Raw genomic sequence first — 20,233 nt, forward strand, 5'->3', positions numbered from 1 at the left:
TTAACCCAAAGGCATCATCTGAATATAAGACTCTCTGCCATCAACTCCAACACAGGTTTCATCAGTCCCCTTTTCAAAAATGGTGCAATCAGAATCTTTGACCAGTTTGCCTTCCAGCTTCCCTCCTTCAGCAGGTAAATTTGCTCGATGATAGCAACAAAACATCAGTCTCTGGAGGCGGAGGAGCCCATGCCGAGAGGTACGTTGGAAGATAAAGTATATGAAAGGATTGTATGCGGTGGAGCTCTTAGCGAAGAGGCATGGTAACAGGGTGAGGAATGGAGTCATGTGGGCCTGCTCCTGGGAGTGAAACATGCTCCAGAAGCTGACAACCACGTAGGGGGTCCAGGCTACAAGGAAACCTGAACTGATCATCACGGCCATCTGAAATAAGAAAAGCAAATCAAAGAACTATGGATGGCAGGGAAGAAGGAAAGAAAATATAGGGGTGTGTAGAATCTGTGAGTTCAGTGGCGGAGGTAAGAAGATTTGGAATTTTGGGGTTGGTTTAGAAAATCACTACCACTTTCATGTCAATACACTGCAAAAAGCTACCACCAGATCAGACCAAACAGAGGAGGCTGGGGAGACTGGCCCCTCCTGAGTGATTTTTCCCCCACTGTAGCATTGTAACCAGTGTGAGGTGGACCTAATTGCAACACAACTGACAGTTCAATTCAGTTAAGCAAATTTGAGTCTCTGTAGGTTTGGGGAAGGCTTTGAGACACAGGTGGGGAGAGCCTTCACACACAACACTTCATAAATGGGCTGCTGTGGTGGAAAAGGGCAGGGTGCGTGGCTGCACATGCTGGAAGTTAGTAGACAGGAGACGAGGCAGGAGCCAGACAAGGGATCGAGGAGCCAGCAGGTAAGTGTGCACAGGCAGACTCGCTCAGCGTCGTCGAGGCAGGCAGATGCCAAAAAGCTGCTGGAGAGATTGTGGTCAGGGACAGTAGACTGAGGCGTTTACCAGGGATTCAACAAAACAGGTGAGTCAGAGGCAGGCAGGGTCGGCAACAGGAAAGCAGTCTGAAAGTGAGTGCTGGAAAGTCTTGCACGAATGCAGGAAAGAGCAGCAGGGTGCGGAACTGAACTGTGACAAGATAACAGCTATTTGACTATTTTTTTTTAAAGCCGTTTCAGTTAATAGAATGTTCAAAAATGTGTACATCAAAAACATCTGAAACCACTAGACAGTTAGTGCTGTTCAGAGGGTGGTGAACATTGTCCATGATGGACAGCAGTGTTTTAAGACCTTTTCTCTGCCACAGATGTAAGGGATTCCAGCTCTTCCCAGTATTACAATGGCCTGATTGCAGAACGGCGAAGCTTATCCATTTCTCACACCAAAAAAAAAACAATACATGGTTGCTCATTTTATTTTTTATATCATCTGTTTATTGTTTTTTATTACTATTTTATTGGTTATTTAATTATAAAAGGAGTGTTTTTTATCATATGAGGGAGTTTACAACAGTTTAAACCTAACCCAACCACTGAGCCAGCTTTCCTCAAGAGCTTGTCCAGCTAGCGCCCCCCGTCCTGATGCTGTCCCCCTAGCACACTACAGCATAGAAGAGGACTCTGGCGACGACAGTCTGGTAGAACATCTGCTGGAGATTCTGGCAGATGTTAAAGGATTACAGCCTCCTCAGGAAGTAGAGTTGGCTCTGCCCTTTCCTGTATAGGATGTGAATGTTCATGAGCCAGTCTAGTCTTTTATCCAGGTGCAGTCCCAGTACCTGGAGGTCTGGACCATCTCCACATTCACCCCTCTGATGGAGATCCGTTGTGGGTGGAGCTTAAGCTTCTGAAAGTCGACCACCATCTCTTTGGTCTTGGAGGTGTTGATCTGAAGATGGTTCAACCTGCACCAGGTGATGGAATCTTCCACCACGCTCCTGTACTCCCCCTCCTTTCTATCCTTAATACACCCCACAAGTGAAGTGTCATCGGAGGACTTTTGCATGCGGCAGGACTCCGAGTTGTATTTAAAGTCTGGAATGTACAAGGTGAACAGGACAGAGGACAGCCCTGTCCCCTCTGGTGCTCCAATGTTTTTGATCATAATCTCTGATGGTGATAGTCAACAGTGGTGTATTTCTGTGGCTTTGGCCAGCACTGGGTTGGGGGTGGGGGGGCAGGTATTGTTCAACTGGTTTGCCCTCCGTGCACCACCCTCCACTGTCCTTCCCTCTTTGTGCTGCAGCCTGTGGTGGTCTCCATACCATCCGGACCTCCCTTATGCTGAATTCCTGCAGCTCTTGCTCCACCTTCCTCCTGCAGTCATCCATGGTATCCTTCACATGGGCTTTGAGTTCCCACTGCAGCTGTTAAGCTCAGGGTAATCACCATCCTTAAATGTCTTCTTCTTTAAGTAAAGGAGGTCTTTGATGTTACTGGTAATCAGGGCTTGTCATACTGATGATGGGTTTACTATATAATATATATAAACAATACTATATACACTACCGGTCAAAAGTTTTAGAACACCCCAATTTTTCCAATTTTTTATTGAAATTCAAGCAGTTCAAGTCAAATGAACAGCTTGAAAGGGTACAAATGTAAGTGGTGAACTGCCAGAGGTAAATAAAAAAGGTAAGGTTAACCAATACTGAAAAATAATGTACATTTCAGAATTATACAAGTAGGCCTTTTTCAGGGAACAAGAAATGGGTTAACAACTTAACTCTATGGAGTCTTGGGCTATTTTGTCCATTTTTGAATTCTTTTCATGTCTTTGTAAGTCATTTTGTGTCTTTTTTTGGTCATTTTGTGTCTTTTTTTAGTCATTTTGTGTCTTTTTTTTAGTCATTTTGTGTCTTTTGGTGTCTTTTTTTGTAATTTTGTGTCTTTTTTTAGTCATTTTGTGTCTTTTGGTGTCTTTTTTGTCATTTTGTGTCTTTTTTTGGTCATTTTATGTCTTTTTTTAGTCCTTTAGTCAAACATAAAATGTGATTTTGAATCTTTTTTTTACTTTCAAAACACTATCATGCTCAATAAAGAATTTTAACACTGAGACATTAAACTGCATAATTTTCAATTAAATACTGGAAAAGTTGGTGTGTTCTAAAACTTTTGACCAGTAGTGTATATAATATAAACAACTGCTTAAAATACTGGAGTGATATAATATAAATCTCACAATTCTATTTTATAACCTGTATGCTGGTTGTTGTTAAAGTCTGTTAACATGCAGTAACAACTCAGCCTTTCAGCACGAATAGTAGTCAGACATGGAATTAGAAATCATTGCTGCCATGGTTATGCGGATAGGAATAACCAGTGGGACACCATTTAACAGGTAAATAGTGAGGTAAGGGATTTGACTATCTGTCATATTATGTAGGGGCTAAAGGGGAAATGAGGCATGATGAGAAGGAAACAGAAAGAAAATTCCACTTCCCAATTCCAATCCCCATTCCAGTTAAGAAAGAGTTATGAATCCTTTGAATATTACACATTACATATTCTCCTTAAGGAAGAAAGAAATCACATTTGAATATGAATTTGAAGCAAATGTAAATTATTTAAAAGCTCAGATATGTCTAACCACTGTTAAAATAATTGATTATTTTCTATATTGGTAAATGATTTTATGCTTGATTTCTGCTTCTCTGTTCTCTGTCTCTGTTCTCTGTCTCTGTGCGTGACGCAGGTCACTATCAAAGGTCAAACCTTGGGTGTAATATCTCTCTCTGTGCATTTATATTAAATCAGGCAATATGATTTTGATACAAGGATTATGTTTGTGTGTTAATGTTATAACATATATTTCATTGTCTGTTTCATATTTTTTAGACTTTTAGAATCCATGTGAGACAGTGAAAATCCTTTGGCTCTTGTCCGGGGCAGCAAGCAACCAGGTGGCATGACGTGCCGTTGTATTAATTAAAACTGGCGAATCAGCGATCAAGAAGGCGGAACTTCCTGCAAGAAATCGACCAGCATGTTTTGTAAACAAATGTTAGTATTTTAATGGGTTCAGGGAGAGAGTCGTGGTTCAGACTTCACGAACTGAAACACGTCTGTTTGTATTCAGGGACATGAGTTTTTGAACCCGGAGAATCTCTGTAAAGTGCACATTTTTTGACGTATTGTAATAAAACTATGTTAAACTGAGAAACTTGGACATCTCCAGCTCTTCATTTCCCCATCAACGATCTGCGCAGAAAAATGGGGAGGTTTTTTCTGTTGGTGACAGATTATCAATTTTCAAGGTTTCCTCATGCAATTTTTCTAACACCACCCAAACCAAAACACACTCCTTTTACAAAACAAACAGAATATGATGTTGTTGGCTATGAAGGATGAAGGATGAAGGAAGGATGAGGCCAGATGCATGGGCAAATAATCCAACAGCTAAAAAAACATTTCCATGTACACAATGCAATAATAACATCCTTCAAGGATTCAGAAAATCCTTTTCTGAATGTAAGGGGCAAGGCCAACAATGGATGCCCCTGACCCTGTATCACTCAGTCAGTATTACACATATTCCATCACATTACTACATGGACTACTAAAAAGCAAAGCTGGCATTGACTTTATTTTTTCAAGTGGCCTGTTTTTCTATTGGTAAAATTGCAGACTTTCAGACAATCAAGCAAGACTGATGAATACACAACATGTTGAATCCAGCTCTATCTGACTGATTCATAATTAATTGGAATTTATTTGCTAAAAGAAAAATAAATTTCTGTGGGAAAACAGAGTCTAAATGAATGCTTGAGGTACAAACACGCATAATGCTCTCTCAGACAAATGGTTAACATCCATTGCCACAGGGCATTTGCTGCTACACAAACAGATGTGTTGTGTTCACAGAAGCCCAGATGTGTAAAAGTGGTGACCAGTCGCTGACCCTGCTCGCTCTGTCAAGCACAATCTGCAGATCGGCCAGACACTTTCCCTTCTGATCTTTGTCACTCCCTCCTCAGTTTTCTGCAGGGTTACGTCACCTGCAGACCACAGATAAACTCAAAAGAATTACAACCTATGGATATTTTCTAATCTGCTGCAAAAACTCAATTCAATGCACGCATGCTAACACACTCATGAATATGTATGTACACACACAAGTATATGCTGAGATAAGATGCATGCCAGGGGCTTATAAACGCACGGTACTCAACATTTCACCGACCACCTCACACTTTGAGGAGTAATGTAACAAGGATTAGTTCTTACATGGGAAGCTCCATTATTCATTTATAATGGAGTGTTTTCAGTAGCACATTGTCAGTAATTTAAGTAGTTATAAGAAACGGTTAAGTGGTTATTTAACCCTCTCAATTTCATACTGATGCCTCGAAATGACCCAACGAGGCCGCCAGTGAGGATATAGGTTTTTTTTCGAATATATAACACTGTTTGTAGATACATAAAACTTGACTAAATTGTGTCTTTGTATATAATCATAAAAATGAAAAAAGTGTATTTGTCAAAGTGAGGTGGCTGTTGTACTCAAATGACATATTGATCTTGTAAAGATAGCTGTTTCTGAACCGACTCTGTGGCTGACAAGTACATATGTATAGTGTATATGTTTCTATCTAGACAATATACTGCAGCACAGAAATAGACACTGGCCTCCCATCCATCATTACTGAGAAAATACTGAACAGCCTTACCAAGGGGCCTCCACATGCAAAACTAAGCTTTAATCTTCATTTTTCTTGGTTGTGTTACAAAACTGATTCAAGTAAGAGCAGGGAAGTGAGGAAGTGAGGTGATTATCTACTTATCAAATTGGCTGTCAGTGTTGTCACAATGATGGCGCTTAATTGGAAATCAATTTTTATTTGCACGTTATTAAAAAGGATCTGTGCTGTCAAACACAATGCTCTCACAATGTCAAATATAGATATATAATAAATTTACCATAGCAGGATGTGATGGCTTCAGCTATGTAAAAACATTAACATACAATCTGACTAAACATCTACAGTATTTTGTAACATGCTTCAGCTTGACAGCACAGAGAAAAGCATTAAATGGACACGGCTGCTGCCTGCCTCTCAGCCATGAGGGTTTTTTTAATGGGGTGATATAGAATATTCATTTTCATGCCAGGAGGGATAGATCATAGTTGTAGTATATAATTGACTTGGTTGACTAGATAGAGAGATAACATGGATGAGAGTTTGACCCAGATAGGATTTTTGAGCATAACACTAATACCAATTTTAAAGGCCAAAAATCACTAATTACTGATATGGCGACTTATATCTATAAGCTGAATGAAAAATAGACTTTTTAGATGTGGATTGTGCACCATTATGACTATGCAAAGGTACTCAGAAGCCTGCTTTTTAAAATAGTGTTACCATAAATGTTTAAGTTTATTATAAATCATTATATATCATATTAACCAGTTCTAGAAATGTTAGGTGAGAAAAACAGTCTAAATAAATAAATAGCAGAATAAACATCAGTACTGTATGTTCAGTATGAGTCAATTGCTGACAATTTAAATGAATATTTTTTTGACAATTCCTTCAATAAATAAATAAATTATCCTTAACTGCTTGTCTGCACTCGGGTCGCGGGGACTGGAGACGATCCCAGCTGAGTTTTGGCGAGAACACCACCGTGTAGCCCATACAAGATCAGCACAAGAAAAAGCATTTGTTCAGCTTGATCAGCTGTTGAGGAGAGACAGTAGTAGTAGTTTGAAAAAAGCCTCACCTCCCTTGTTTCTGGTGTCTTCACTTCTTGCCCTCATGTATTTCCTGCCCCATAATGATTACCTACCCCACTCTTGAGTAGATTCACCTGTCCCTCATTTATCATTCATATATCATTGTATCAGCCTTGTTTCTGTTTTTCTGACTTCCATTCCTTGCAATAAATGTTCTTTTAAAAAGGTTTTGTCTGTGATAGGCCAATATTAGGTTATAACATCAGCAGACCGATATAAGATACGACATATAAGCCGACCAGACTTTAGATTAGATTATAAAATATTGGTCGATTTTAACAATTCGAACGAAATATGAAGAAAAAAGCAATAGTGTAAGTATTTCTTTTGTGTATTCACTCCTTTCTCTTGTTTCAGTTTTAGCATTTATTCTTGATTTTGATTTAACTAGTGATTTAACTGTCTCATGAAATTGTGTTCCAAACAGTAAAAGAAAACTCAAAAGTCAATGAAAAGTCAATACAGCATTGATCATGTTGTACTTACAAGGGTGATTCTCTTCTCAACATTGCCATATTGAAAATCATTGCTCTGGATGGATTGGTAGGCCCTGTGCAGCTTCCAGGCGATACCAAAATAGGCAAAGAGGATTACCAGACTGGGGAGGAATGTGCAGAGTATAGACAGAGTCATGATGAAGGTGGAGTGGTTCAGGGACTCCCCGTAGCCAGTCCAGTCTATCGAACAGGCGAGTCCATAGGGCTCTGGGCCGTAGCTGCCCCAGCCCAGCAGAGGAAACAACGCCCACAGGCTAGCATACAGCCAGATGGCACTGATCACAATACTGATGGTTCTCCTCTGGAACTTGACACCTGTGCACAGACATATTTAAAATTCAGTTTAGTACAGCAATCATACAGTGCTATTATATTTGTATAGATACTGTGCAAAATAAACAAAATTGTGATTATGGAAAATAAATTATGGTTAACCCATAGCATTTAGATGGCCCGCCAGCTCTGACATGGCCATTTTCAAAGGGGTCCTTCGACCTCTGACCTCAAGATATCTGATTGAAAATGGTTTCTATGGTTACCCAAAAGTTTATGCACATCTCATTGAGTTTAAGGAAAATACTTATGCAGTGTGTTATTCTTACCTATTTTATTTGAATATTTCTCCATACTAGGGTCCCTAAACAGTCTTGGAACTGCATAAATTGGATGTCACTCAATAGCTGAGATTCCATTCAATTTTGTGAGTGCACGGTGATGTTAGTCCCCATACTAGCATTTTACTGCAGTAAGAGCATTTTTCAAAACTTGACCTGTACATTTTAAAATGCAAAGAAGATGCACATAATTTTTAGGTATACTCGGACAGGTTTTAAGGGCCGTACTCCATGAATATGACGAAATGAAAATTAGAAGTTAGCTGTGGGCCAAACTGCTGATGACTGAGCCAGTGGTAGTGAAGCATGACTGAACTAGCTGATCCCCAGCAGCTAATGCTAATGCAAGCTGACCCACTGATACAACAACTACCTCTCCCTAACATAACTTATGTATTTTGTCTGCTGCTCAGTTAACTGTTCATTCTTCTCACATAACAGGCTTATGACTTGTAACACCACTGTAGTTAAAGCTAGGAGCACTTGATCCTGAGTCGATCAGAGCTCACTTGTGGGTAATATCAGCGGATTTGAGCAGTGGTATTTCAGAGCTAGTAGGGGAGCTGTATGCAGGCTGCCTCCTACTGTTATGCACTCACAATAATCAATTGTGTAAATAACTTTCGCTTCAAAACTTCCTTGTGTGTTCACCGGCATGCAGCTTACCTCCTAACAGTGTATTGATTACCTATAACTAATCCATTTACAGTCATCACTATGTATTTGTCTGAAGGGCTCCAGCTGCTGTTTTCAGTCCAAAGGGCAGACTGGCACACTGTTCTTCTGCTATATTCCCTGTTGTGTCAATTATCATGGCAGGTCTTACATAACCATTTAATTAGATTGTTTTGTGTCTCCAGCTACTGCAAGCCCACAAAGGAACATATGTAGAGCCTACCATACTGTGAAGATAGCAACATACTTAACATGAAAATCAGCATATTTCGCTTTAGAAGCCACGATGAACATCTGGATCTCAAACCATCAGTAGGGGTTCTTTGATATCACTGTTGTGTTTCACCATCAATATTCAGTGCTTATTTTGTTTTTAAAAAAAATCTGCTAATCATTTTCACTGTATGTTATATACTGTCTGTCTATTTGCCTAATTGAGTTTCTATTCACATTATATAGCTTAATATATTATCTTTAACGTCACATATTCTCTGCAAGTGTCAGAAGTAAGGCTATATTTGACAAATTCACAACACTTTGTATGTTTTAGATGCAAATGATTTCAGTGCAGTGCTAACATTTACTGTGTGCTTATCATGTGTGGTAGGCTATTTGCAGAAAGACACGTCTTTATTTTTTTTTGAGTGGAGGGATAAAAGAAGACACCATCGACCTGTTAAAAGCGATGCTTTTCCGTTGAGCTTAACAGGGTTTAATTAGTCTAGACTAAAAATAAGTCAAACTATTGCAGATCAATAAATCATGGGAGCACAGATCAATCAGGCAATTACATTGGATCCTGTGTGGTCATTACATGATTTTATCATTACTAATAATAATCCAAAAGGTTTATGGGTAATTGTTTAGGATCTTAGATAAGACTGACTGCTTACTCCAAACATTGATTTCTTGATGCAAACCTGTCATTGGTGGACTTCCTGTTACCAGGTATCTGACCATCCCCAACACAGCCAGTGTCATGATGCTGGTTACACTGAAGATCATACCCATCAGGCCATAGTAGAGGCATGATGTGTCGCCTCCAATCCAGGCATGGTTAAAGGCTGAAGCAATGGACAGAGGATACATGCTGAGGGCCATGCCGATGTCTGTTATGGCCAAGTTCACCGTCAGCAGCTCGGGAGCTTTGAGTGGGGCAAGACGACGACCGGCGCTGACCAAGACTGCAGCATTCCCACAGATAGACAGAATAGCTGCAGGAAAGAATAGGAGAGAGAAAAAACACCTTGATACAGTGGCAGACTCAGGTTGTCTGAGGGGCAGGAACCAAAAAAAATAAATACCAAGGGCACCAGCTGCAGGCGGTGGGGCACCAGCACATATATGGCACTGCATCATGTTTCTTATTTAAGGGGACTAATTAGGGCACTGTATCTCTATTTTTTAACTGGAGGGACGCTGTAGAGGACTTTATCATGGCCCCTGTAAGCCGTCTCTGAGTCCACCAGTGCTTTGATCATTAATCCATCCCTGCCAAGAAATTCCAGAGTTCTCACAACCAACTTGACAGATACCAACGCTTGGTCATTGCCCCATGGTGCCAGATACGGAGAAGCAATGAACCCTTTGGTGTTTGTATGAGATACACTGGGCTGTCCCTTGACTCCAATGTAAACCCAATTGTGCTGTCACTGGGACATTAGAGCAAACGATTTAATATGATGAGCTTCCATGTAAGGTTTGGTAAGTATGGTGAATGGATTAAACAAAATATGGACCTTGTCTCAAATCAAAAAGGGAATGTTTTTATTAGGGGCATGGGGCGATCGCACCGAGCACTATTGTTATACTGTGGATTTTTTCCTCTTTCTCTTTTGGACACAATTTCGTCCCGCAATTTCATCCCACTACTAGACCTGCAACTCTTCGAGTTATATATCAGTTTTTCAGATCGTTTTTACAAAGCTATTTCTGAAGTCGGATCAATGATATGATTCTGTTCGAGGCCAGAAATTCCAGTCTGACCACCTCTGGTTGCCCTCACTGTGGTGGAAGATTCTACAGCGGCAGTTAATTCCACAGACAGACACACAGAGACACACAGAGACACACAGAGACACACACACACACACACACACACACACACACACACACAGGTATAGGTTGCTGTATAAATAAATACTTGAAAAGGAATGCTTGTTGTAGGTGTGCTCCTTGTATAGCATAACATAGTATCATAACATTACTAGTATTGATTGTTTGAAATCTCTGAAGAATCTCATCATAGTGCAGTAGCCCCCGTGGACATTTTCTAGTTTTCTTTGTCATCTTCCACAGCACCTAAATGCAACTAGTAGTTACTTACAGAAGTAATTATAATTCCAACCATGTTTTTACTTTTCCGACCTTAACCAAGTATTTTTGGCCCATTACACCTCGCTGTATGTTTCCTGTGAACATAGAAGTGCTTTTTGAAAAGCAGCTTTGCATGTACTTAGTGGAAACTGACATGTCGTTCCTAACATGTCTTTCAGTTCGTTAAAGGGTTCCTTGTGTGTCTGTAGCTGAGGTCAAAGGGCACAAACCAAGCGTGAAAAAGCAACGTTAGCAACAGAAAAGCACTCCGGGTCAAGTAAGGATGCTTCAGTTTAACAATGACTAGATGGAGCTCATATGAGAAGAGGCTTTGAGTGGGTGTGGAGCCAGTGATCACTTGGAAGACGATGTTTTCCAGCTTCCTCTGCAATGCTGATATTCTAATATACATTTGGAACAAGCAGTTACTGCTTAGCATTTACATCTGAACTGAATACAATTAGAACTATGAGCATTAATGAAGTCACATCAATTATGTTAATATGTTTATTTAATTTTAAACATTCTTCTTATTTATTCATATATATATATATATATATATATATATATATATATATATATATATATATATATATATATATATATATATATATATATAATTATTGTTATGTTATAGTTTTACTTTTGTCCTCTATTTGAAGAAGAAAAATCTGTTTTATGCTTAACACATGGAACAAGACATTAATGAATGTAATGTTAAGTGAATTTGCCCCGGTAAGGATTTATTTCATGTAGTAGCTGAGAGAGTGGATGTTTACACAGTCTTTGTTCAATGGCAATCTATGCTGGTGGCAGAAGCAGCCAAGGTGATTTCTTTAATTAAAAAAAAAATTAACATGACGTTGAATTCTGCTTTTCCCCTCCTACAACAAATGGAACAAATGTTGTTATTCTAATGACCTCAGATGCTATGGGGGGTTTCTTCCCTCAGGCTTCTTGTTGCTTCTCACACCATGCTAAGTTGAATCTAGAGAGCTGCAGAATGAGTGTGGAGGCTGTCTGTCTATGTTGACACTGCCACCAATGCTCTGCTCTTTATTGTTTCTCCTGGAGGCCTTTGCCACATCTGACACATTAACTACTTCATCATGTATGCCAACATTTTCAACCCTTAAAAAACCCCTAATGAAATTTAGTCTCAATCTCTGCTATTGATTATTGCATACATTCGGATATAATAACAACACATTTAAGGAATAGTTAGACATTTTGGGAAACATTTACATTCACTTTTTTGACAAGAGGTAGATGGGAAGATTAATATATCTGTAAGCTACAGTAAACGTAAAGCTACAGCAAGCTGCCAGCTAGCTGCCAGCTAGCTTAATTTAGCACAAAGATCGGAAACAGAGGGAACAACTAGCCCGAGTTCACTAAATCTGACTATCTGACATTACACCTTGTTAAAATCGTATCAGGCTATTGGTCGGACCATGGTAACTTCCTGGAGACTTTGCTTCGCTTTGTATACGGAGTCTGAGAGTGAAGTCAACGTGGAAATAAACGTGCATTCCTTCTAATGGCCAGCAGGGGGTGACTCATCTAGGTGCAAAAAAATATGATTGCATAAAAGTCTATGAGAAAATGACCTCAGTTCTCACTTGATCTATTACCTAAGTAAACATTTTCCTAATGAGTTTATGGTCTCAGTTGTCTTGCTAGCTGACAATAACTGCAGCATAAACCACACTCAAGTTATAGTTAAAGTTGAATTCTATCTATTAAGAACTGATGTTCAGCTTATTGGAAATTGTTCTAACCTCATTATACAGTTGTTCCATTGTGTATGGACCTATGGTATGGATCAGGGCTCATGCCAGTGCATGTGATTAAAGTGCTTGATGTGATGACAAATAAGGGAACAACAATGGACAAAAATCTAAAGGATTTGGAACTCATCAATACACTTTAGTTATTAATTTTTTAAATCATGTAATTATAAGTTCACTGGGTTCCACAGGTTGATAGTGAATCCCTCTACAATTTAAGCAGGTAACCAATAATAGGCTGTGTGAAAAATTTAAAATTATTATTTTACAACTATACAACGAAGTGCTAATAGTGCATGTGATATATATAGAATTTACTGCTTTAATAATATATTAATGTCTACTCCATTAGAGAGATTGTTCTCGGTTCAACCTGCTTTATATTGCTCTTACGTAAGCTTATAGAAATTAAACTGACAAAACACACAGTACTATGCTGGCACTTTAATTTGTGAAGAAGAATGTTAGGTTTTTGTCCCTCAGTAGTCCTAATTGAGCTTTCACAACCAGAGCAACCTTGACAGAAATGCACTGCATTTGTTTCATTATACAACTCAGTTGTACTAAGTGCAGCAACACCAGACAGATGGACTGAAAACATAAAAACCTGTATTGAAAATGTTCCTTGTGCTCGCTGCTTTTATCTATTCTTATCCTTGTTGTGAATTTGTACAGACATTTAGCTCACTGAAAGGTGAGGTCAAAGCAGAATTTACTTTACCCTTTTAAGCCTTTACTATTTTATGTTTACAGATTAAACAGTGCATTGTTGTTTGCTTGCCACACAGAGATTTGATCACTAAAGCACTCATCTGTGAGGAAGACGTTGGAAAAAGTTACCCTAATGGGATTTTTAATGAATGGACAGGGTGAATGGTATTTGTTTACCAAGTCTTTTGTGCAGGAGACATTCCTTTTTCCAGAATTTCATGTTTTTCTAATGAGATTCTGCAGCTCAACCCTGGGGCTTTATCATCTCTATTTATATACTCTTCTTTCTGGCATGACCGTTGTTGACTCAATGCATGCTGAATATTGCTATAATGTTTGAATGTATGTGACTGTCTGCTTTCAGCTTCTAAAAGAAAAACTTCAATGAGACTGAGCTGCATTCATTACCCCCAGTCTTCTCTCTCCTCCAACATCCTACTTCATCCCATCTTCTTTTTTCTGAAAAAAAAATCTCAAATTCATTTCTGTTTTCATTAAGGTTCTGTTTTGGTCACCTGCTATGAAGCTCATGACTCTAACCACCCACTTATGACTCTTCAGTGCATTGTCGAGATGCTGTGTTGCATTTTAATTCCATACCTCTTTACCTAACGGCTTTTTGATCACTTAGGATTCAGGCCTAGACTTCAGTGTGTGACTGATTCTATGTTTGTGTCACACTGTGCAAATAATCATCCTCTATTTGGCTTCCACTTTTGTCAAAATGATGTGGAAAATACATGATACATAATATGTATTGAATGATCTCCACAGAATCATAAGTGTGCATAGACTCTTTAGGCAGGGAATATGAGTCTGAGTTCATTTATTTAAAACAGGGACAATACATATTAATGAACATATACATGTAAATATGCAAGATCATAGCCAACGGCTAATTTCCATCTTTAGTCCCTTTGGCAGGTTGATGTTAATACCATAACCATAAAAATAAAATCAATAAAACAACGGTAACAACAAGTAGAACAGTTGGCTTTCATGGCCAGAATGAGCAGGAGGAGTAATTACCAAGAGAGAAAATGTGTCCTTAAAAACACAATAGAACAGAAATTAAAAATAAAAGCAAGAACAATGAAAAGTATAGTGGATCATGGAACATACAGGCCAAGGGTCAGGGGACCACACGTATTTCACTAGTGTTAAACGCTAAATTTAGATATCAAAGGGCTGATTAAAGTGAGTGTTGAAGTGTTAAAGTGTTAGGTGCGTACTTATATTGCAGATTGTCCGATTACACTGTAAATATAAGGTGCTATTTTAAATGCACAATACTTAATACACATTACATTTATTAAATACCAGCAATGGTAATTTTATTTTTTATTGATATTGGGAGTACCCATTTTTAAGAATATAAAGTGCATCTTGCCTTGCACATAGCCCTAATACCTAAATACCCTGCATTACTATAATCAATTCATCAATTACAAACAACTCTTATGTGCCCCTGGCTTGTTAGTGTAAATAATAAAACTAATTTGCTCTGGTGTAATCTCAGATCTCATCGCAAACATAATTGTATTTTAATGCAGAGTCAACAAGCAATTTAGTATTATAAGCGTTCTAGTTTCCATTTGCAGTCAATTTGTAGTCCATGTGGAATTGACCAGTTTACTGATCAGTGCTATTGATTTATCATGATTGTTCTGGGTGTTGGAGATATTCCGTCTCCTGTCTTCTCTTCTGCCTTGGGAGTAGGCCTATATGGCACTTAACTTGAGGTACTCAAAAAACAAAACCGAAAACAAAACAAAAAAATTGAAAAACTCAACAGCAATGTCTAGATCTCAATCTCAAGATAATCCACAGACCTTTTTCAAAGCAGTTTCATGTGGGAGCTTTTTCCTTTCTAGTGGGCTTTAACTCTTACATTTAAATTACTCACAAGGTCTGTGGATTGTCTTGAGTGACCACAAGTGTTTCCCAATTCCATTAAAATTCTGAGAAGGCAGGCATTTTTATAACCGATATTTCCAACACTCTGCAGCTTACACCAAATCATACACTGATACATAGCACATACCCATGAGGAAAAACATATATTTTTCCATATTTTTTATTTTTATGTCAATGTTAAAGTTTAATTAATTAGTTAGCTATTAGTTGATGCCAGGCAGTTACAGTGTATCAGATAAAAGATAGATAGCAGATACTGAAGAACCAAACTAAATATGTATTGTGTAACATTTTAACCCTATAAAGCCAAGTGTATCATATTTGATACACAAGTTTTTGAGACCTATACATCATCAGTGTGATATTTTTTTCCTGAAAAACCTGACATGTGTTGAAAAAAACAACAACTGAGCAACAAATTGCACAAAAATACAAGATATAGCAAAAATTATATGCAGGTTCCACTGGTGGATCAGTCATTGCTGCGTGAAAACTTCATATAAGCAGATGTATGATGTTTATGGAAAAAAATATTTTGCATGTTTGAGGAAAATGTTAAAAGAAAGTAAAGCCTTAAAAGGTTAAAAATGTTGGGTTTTATATGCTTTTGTTAGTTCAAGAAAAACAAACTGTGAGCAACAAATTGCACAAAAAGAACTGATGTATCAAATATGATACAAATTAGAATCATATATCCCTATTGTTTTTGGATTTTTTTTAAAAATGATCTGTCAGCAGGTTCAATAAACACTCAAGTTTAAAAAAAAAAAAAAAATTCTGGCAATTATTTAATGGTTCAGGCTTTATAGGGTTAATGGTCTGATAGTATTTTTACTTAATTAAAAAAAAAAATTATTAACGTTTTACTGCCAGCAGCATAGTGAGAGATGTTACCAAATGTCTCCAGTAGGGGGAGCGCATTAAATTTGAACTGCGTTGGCAAACGCAGCTTCCTTCAATTAGCACTTGATTAGTGCAATGCTTAGCTGAAAAGTGCTCCGTTTTTCAGGTATGACTTCCTGTTATTCATATTGTATGATTGTTTGAGAGTTAGGCGCATGCCTGTATTGCTTAGAACTCTATTAGTGGATAAGCATATTTTTGTTTTGTCAAGATATACAGTTATGTAACTAGCTAGCTTTTCCGAGGGGTAGCAGCACTTCGCATTGAGGAAGTTACCGTTAGCATTTGTAGCCAGCTAACTTAACCCATAAGAACCCACGGTGACACACGTGTAACAAACACTTTAAATCATGGGTCTCAAACTCACGGCCCGCGGGCCAATTGTGGCCCTCGTGACGATATTTTGTGGCCCCCACCTTGATATGAAAGTTTAATGTGAGTTTTATATGAATGGCACTTTACCGTGTTGTGTGTGGAAGGTCCCTTTAATTACTTTGTCTTTTTCAATAATTTTGTGTCTTTTTAGTAATTTTGTGTCTTTTTTGGGTTATTTTGTCTTTTTTTAATAATTTAGTGTTTTTTCAGTCATTTTGTGTCTTTTTAAAATAATTGTGTTTTTTCAGTCATTTTGTGTCTTTTTAAAATAATTGTGTTTTTTCAGTCATTTTGTGTCTTTTTTGTAATTCTGTGTCTTTTTGATCATTTTGTCTTTTTTGGTAATTTTGTTTCTTTTTAAAATAAATTTGTGTCTTTTTTGGTAATCTAGTGTTTTTTCAGTCATTTTGTGTCTTTTTTGTAATTTTGTGTCTTTTTTGGTAATTTGTGTCTTTTTTGGTACTTTGTGTCTTTTTTAAGTAATTTGTTTTTTTTTGGTCATTTTGTGTCTTTGTTTGGTCGTTGTAATTCTGCCTCCAGCGGCGCCCAGGTAATTTGAGTTTGAGACCCCTGCTTTAAATCTTCTTTAATCTCCCATATTCAGCTTTATGCTTCACTTTAACTCACTAAATCCCTAAGTTACACATTCTCAACACCCTAGTGTGGTGGTCATGTGACTGTGAAAAGAAGTGACTTCTCCATGTGTGTGACTGGAAACAGAAATGTGAAAAAGTAGCTAATTTCAAAAAGCTTAAACCCATTTAACAATTCTAATCCGTTAATGTCCTGTATTGCATTTAACTTGTTCTGACCATATTTCCTGAACAAATTAAAGTCACAATTTTGATATGTGCTATGGAGATGCAAACAAAAAGGCAAATGGGTATTTGTTTTTATTGATTATTGATTTATTCTTATTTTGTAAGTTAAATACAAATCCGAAAGATAATTTGTTGTTAAACAGCACTATTAATGTCGCAATTTTGAGATATGTTGTGGAGATGCAAAGAAAAAGGCAAATTTGTGTTTCTGTGAGCAGAAAATGTCTATTTTTTAAATTTTAAAATAAGAAATGTCATCAACATAAATACCATAAACGCATGTATCATATATGTCACATCACAGATCTTTAACATTTAGGGATAGATTTTTTTAAACATCATTAATGTGTTCTATGTGGTCCACTTGGTCTGTGATAGATCCCCCATAATTTTCATTTAAGGATTACTGGGTCTGGGTTCTTATGGGTTAATACGAAAAAACAACGTTACCACAATATACCGAAATATTACAGTATTTAGATGGAGCCCAGCTAATATTTTGTGAGCTGGTGCATTGGTTTAGTATATATTTTGGATCTGTATCTAGACCACCACATATGTTTTGCTTCTTTCTTTGTATCTGAGGGTAGTATATTGACATATTTACCTGCTTTTGATATTTATTTCGCAGTACATTTTCTATTCAGGTTTTGTCATTGCACCGAGTAGTGGAAATTTTAGAAAAAATAATTGTATACTCACATTCACTGTGGGAAATTCCTGTATATGTATAAGTGCTTGATTTTTGATATAAATATTTGATAGTTTTGATTCCAGCAGCGACACAAAATGTGATTTTCCCCCCTAGAAAGCCTGTCCTGGTATCGTTTTTGTACATGGATTGAAGTGTTGACTACATGTAGTTATCATAATTAATGTACAGAAAGAAATTCAATAGAGCTGTGATTTCATTATTATGAGCACTTAATCAAATATTGATTTCTGCACATTGTTTCAGCTACAACTGCATGGAAATGTGGGGCAAATCCAGCTGCTGAATGAATCTATGTCCCAAGTAACACCTGATCCTTCTACCCCCATATCTCCCCACAACGGCCTGTGGACTGACATTCTAAATGAGTCTTTGATCATCTATTGTGGTTTACGTCATGACAACACCAAGCAAAATGACGACAGAGCCGGCTGAGTGCAGGCGTCGACATGAGTCATTTGGTGCAAAGCAACACAAGCAGGACAGAACTCTGAGTGAAGGAACAAGGTATACATTAACACACTTCATTTCTCTGCTAGGTTTGCCAGCACGATCTGAAGGTTCAACAGTAGTTCAGTCTAAGAGATTCATCCCTTACATTCAATATGACCAATAAAGATGGTGAACAGAGTGCAGTTCATAAGTAGAAGAATACTAACTAATTTACATGTGCATTAGTGCCCTGCTTTTGACTACATTCAACCTGATAAATGTGGTTTTTATAACAGTATAAATGGTCATAAGAGTATCCAGGCTTCGGATTGTTTGTGGTTAGTAGGAATTGAATGTATTTTAAACTGAACTTATTTAGCTTCTCCATCTAATCTCTGGAAAGCAGAAGAAGAAGAAGAAATATACAATTCTTGATCTGCATCGCATTACTCAAATCAAGATTTTTGATTTCTCTATTCACCTTGTTGGTCATCATTACATCATTAACCAGCACCTTTTTGGTGCATGGGATCAACTGTGTTGAAGAAACACCTGCTGTCATAGCAGAGAATGATCAGAAACCTGGATAAGGTGCCTACATGCTACAATGTCCTGGTTCCTTTTGGAGTGCTCCTGTTTCAAAACTGGGCTCACCAGCATACTGTGTTTAATTTGACATAACATAACTGGGACACTTGGGGAAAACAGGATAACATAACAGGATACTTGTGCATGTTAACACTAGGTGCACCAGGCTGTTTTTCCTGACGCTCATGGCCAAGGTGTTTTTAAAAAGCGTCCGTGCCTGTAGCGTTGTGTTTTCAGCTCAAAGCAACACCAAAAAAAAGTACCATATCAACCTCACAAAATTTAATTTCAAATACAATACTGGAGGCAGCTACTGAGCTATATTATAGAACAATATAAATTATTAAAAACCAAAGTGAAAGAGGTAAATAAATAAAAAACTTTCATTTTCAGGCTGTGAAAAGTTCACCTATCTTATCAAATAATATACTCCTAAATATTATACGGTTTGTTGTGAAAAATCAATAATGTAGACAATTGGAGAGACGGCGCATACTGGAAGACCATATTTAAGAACCTGTGTTAACGCATGGTTAACAAACGAGGCCCACCACTTCAACAAGGTTTCTTGTCATTTGTAAAGTTATAGGATAAAGAGGTATAGCAAATCAAACAATACTGATATGCAAAATGGGGCGCTCATAAGACTAAAATAGGAAGTCAAGCACCATGACTGTGTCTTTTGACCTTAAATGAGGAGTGAAAGCAAGCCAATAATTTATCTAAATAAATCTATGCTCAAAATATAATCCTTTGAGACAATTCAACACAATATGTCAATGAAATAAGCAATGTACTTACCGATGATCACCAAGTACATCCCTGCACAAAAATCAACAGTTGGTGACAGTTTGGACATGTATTTATTATCCATGTTTATCCTGTCGGTCACACAAATTACTTCCAGGAGGAATAAGAAAAAAAAAGCTCTAACAGGTTCTCAAGTCTAGTCCCAACTGTACCTGTACTGAAGACTGAGCATATTGATTCTTTGTTCTTCTGTCCACCCTCATATTCTCTCTGGGAGATGCAGCATCTAACACCTCATGCACAGGCATTAACCTGCGCCGATGGCAGTTTACTGTACCGTGCACAGTGACACACATGATCGACACACACCCCTTCCACCCTGCCACACACAAGACACACCAGCTGCAACCATACACTTGCACAAACACA

General features: G+C 37.8%; 1 protein-coding gene across 1 annotated transcript; it reads right to left on the reverse strand.

The window, feature by feature from the left end:
* On the reverse strand, window positions 1-20,019 carry opn8a (opsin 8, group member a). Its single transcript, XM_059356915.1, has 4 exons — window positions 19,856-20,019; window positions 9,410-9,703; window positions 7,190-7,515; window positions 1-384 (listed from the first exon to the last, which is right to left on the reverse strand). The coding sequence occupies exons 1-4, from the start codon at window positions 19,926-19,928 to the stop codon at window positions 1-3; spliced, it is 1,077 nt and encodes a 358-aa protein (XP_059212898.1). The 5' UTR covers window positions 19,929-20,019.
* Between the last annotated feature and the right edge of the window lie 214 nt (window positions 20,020-20,233).

Source organism: Centropristis striata, chromosome 18 (assembly GCF_030273125.1).
Source record: "Centropristis striata isolate RG_2023a ecotype Rhode Island chromosome 18, C.striata_1.0, whole genome shotgun sequence".
Classification (NCBI taxonomy): Eukaryota; Metazoa; Chordata; class Actinopteri; order Perciformes; family Serranidae; genus Centropristis; species Centropristis striata.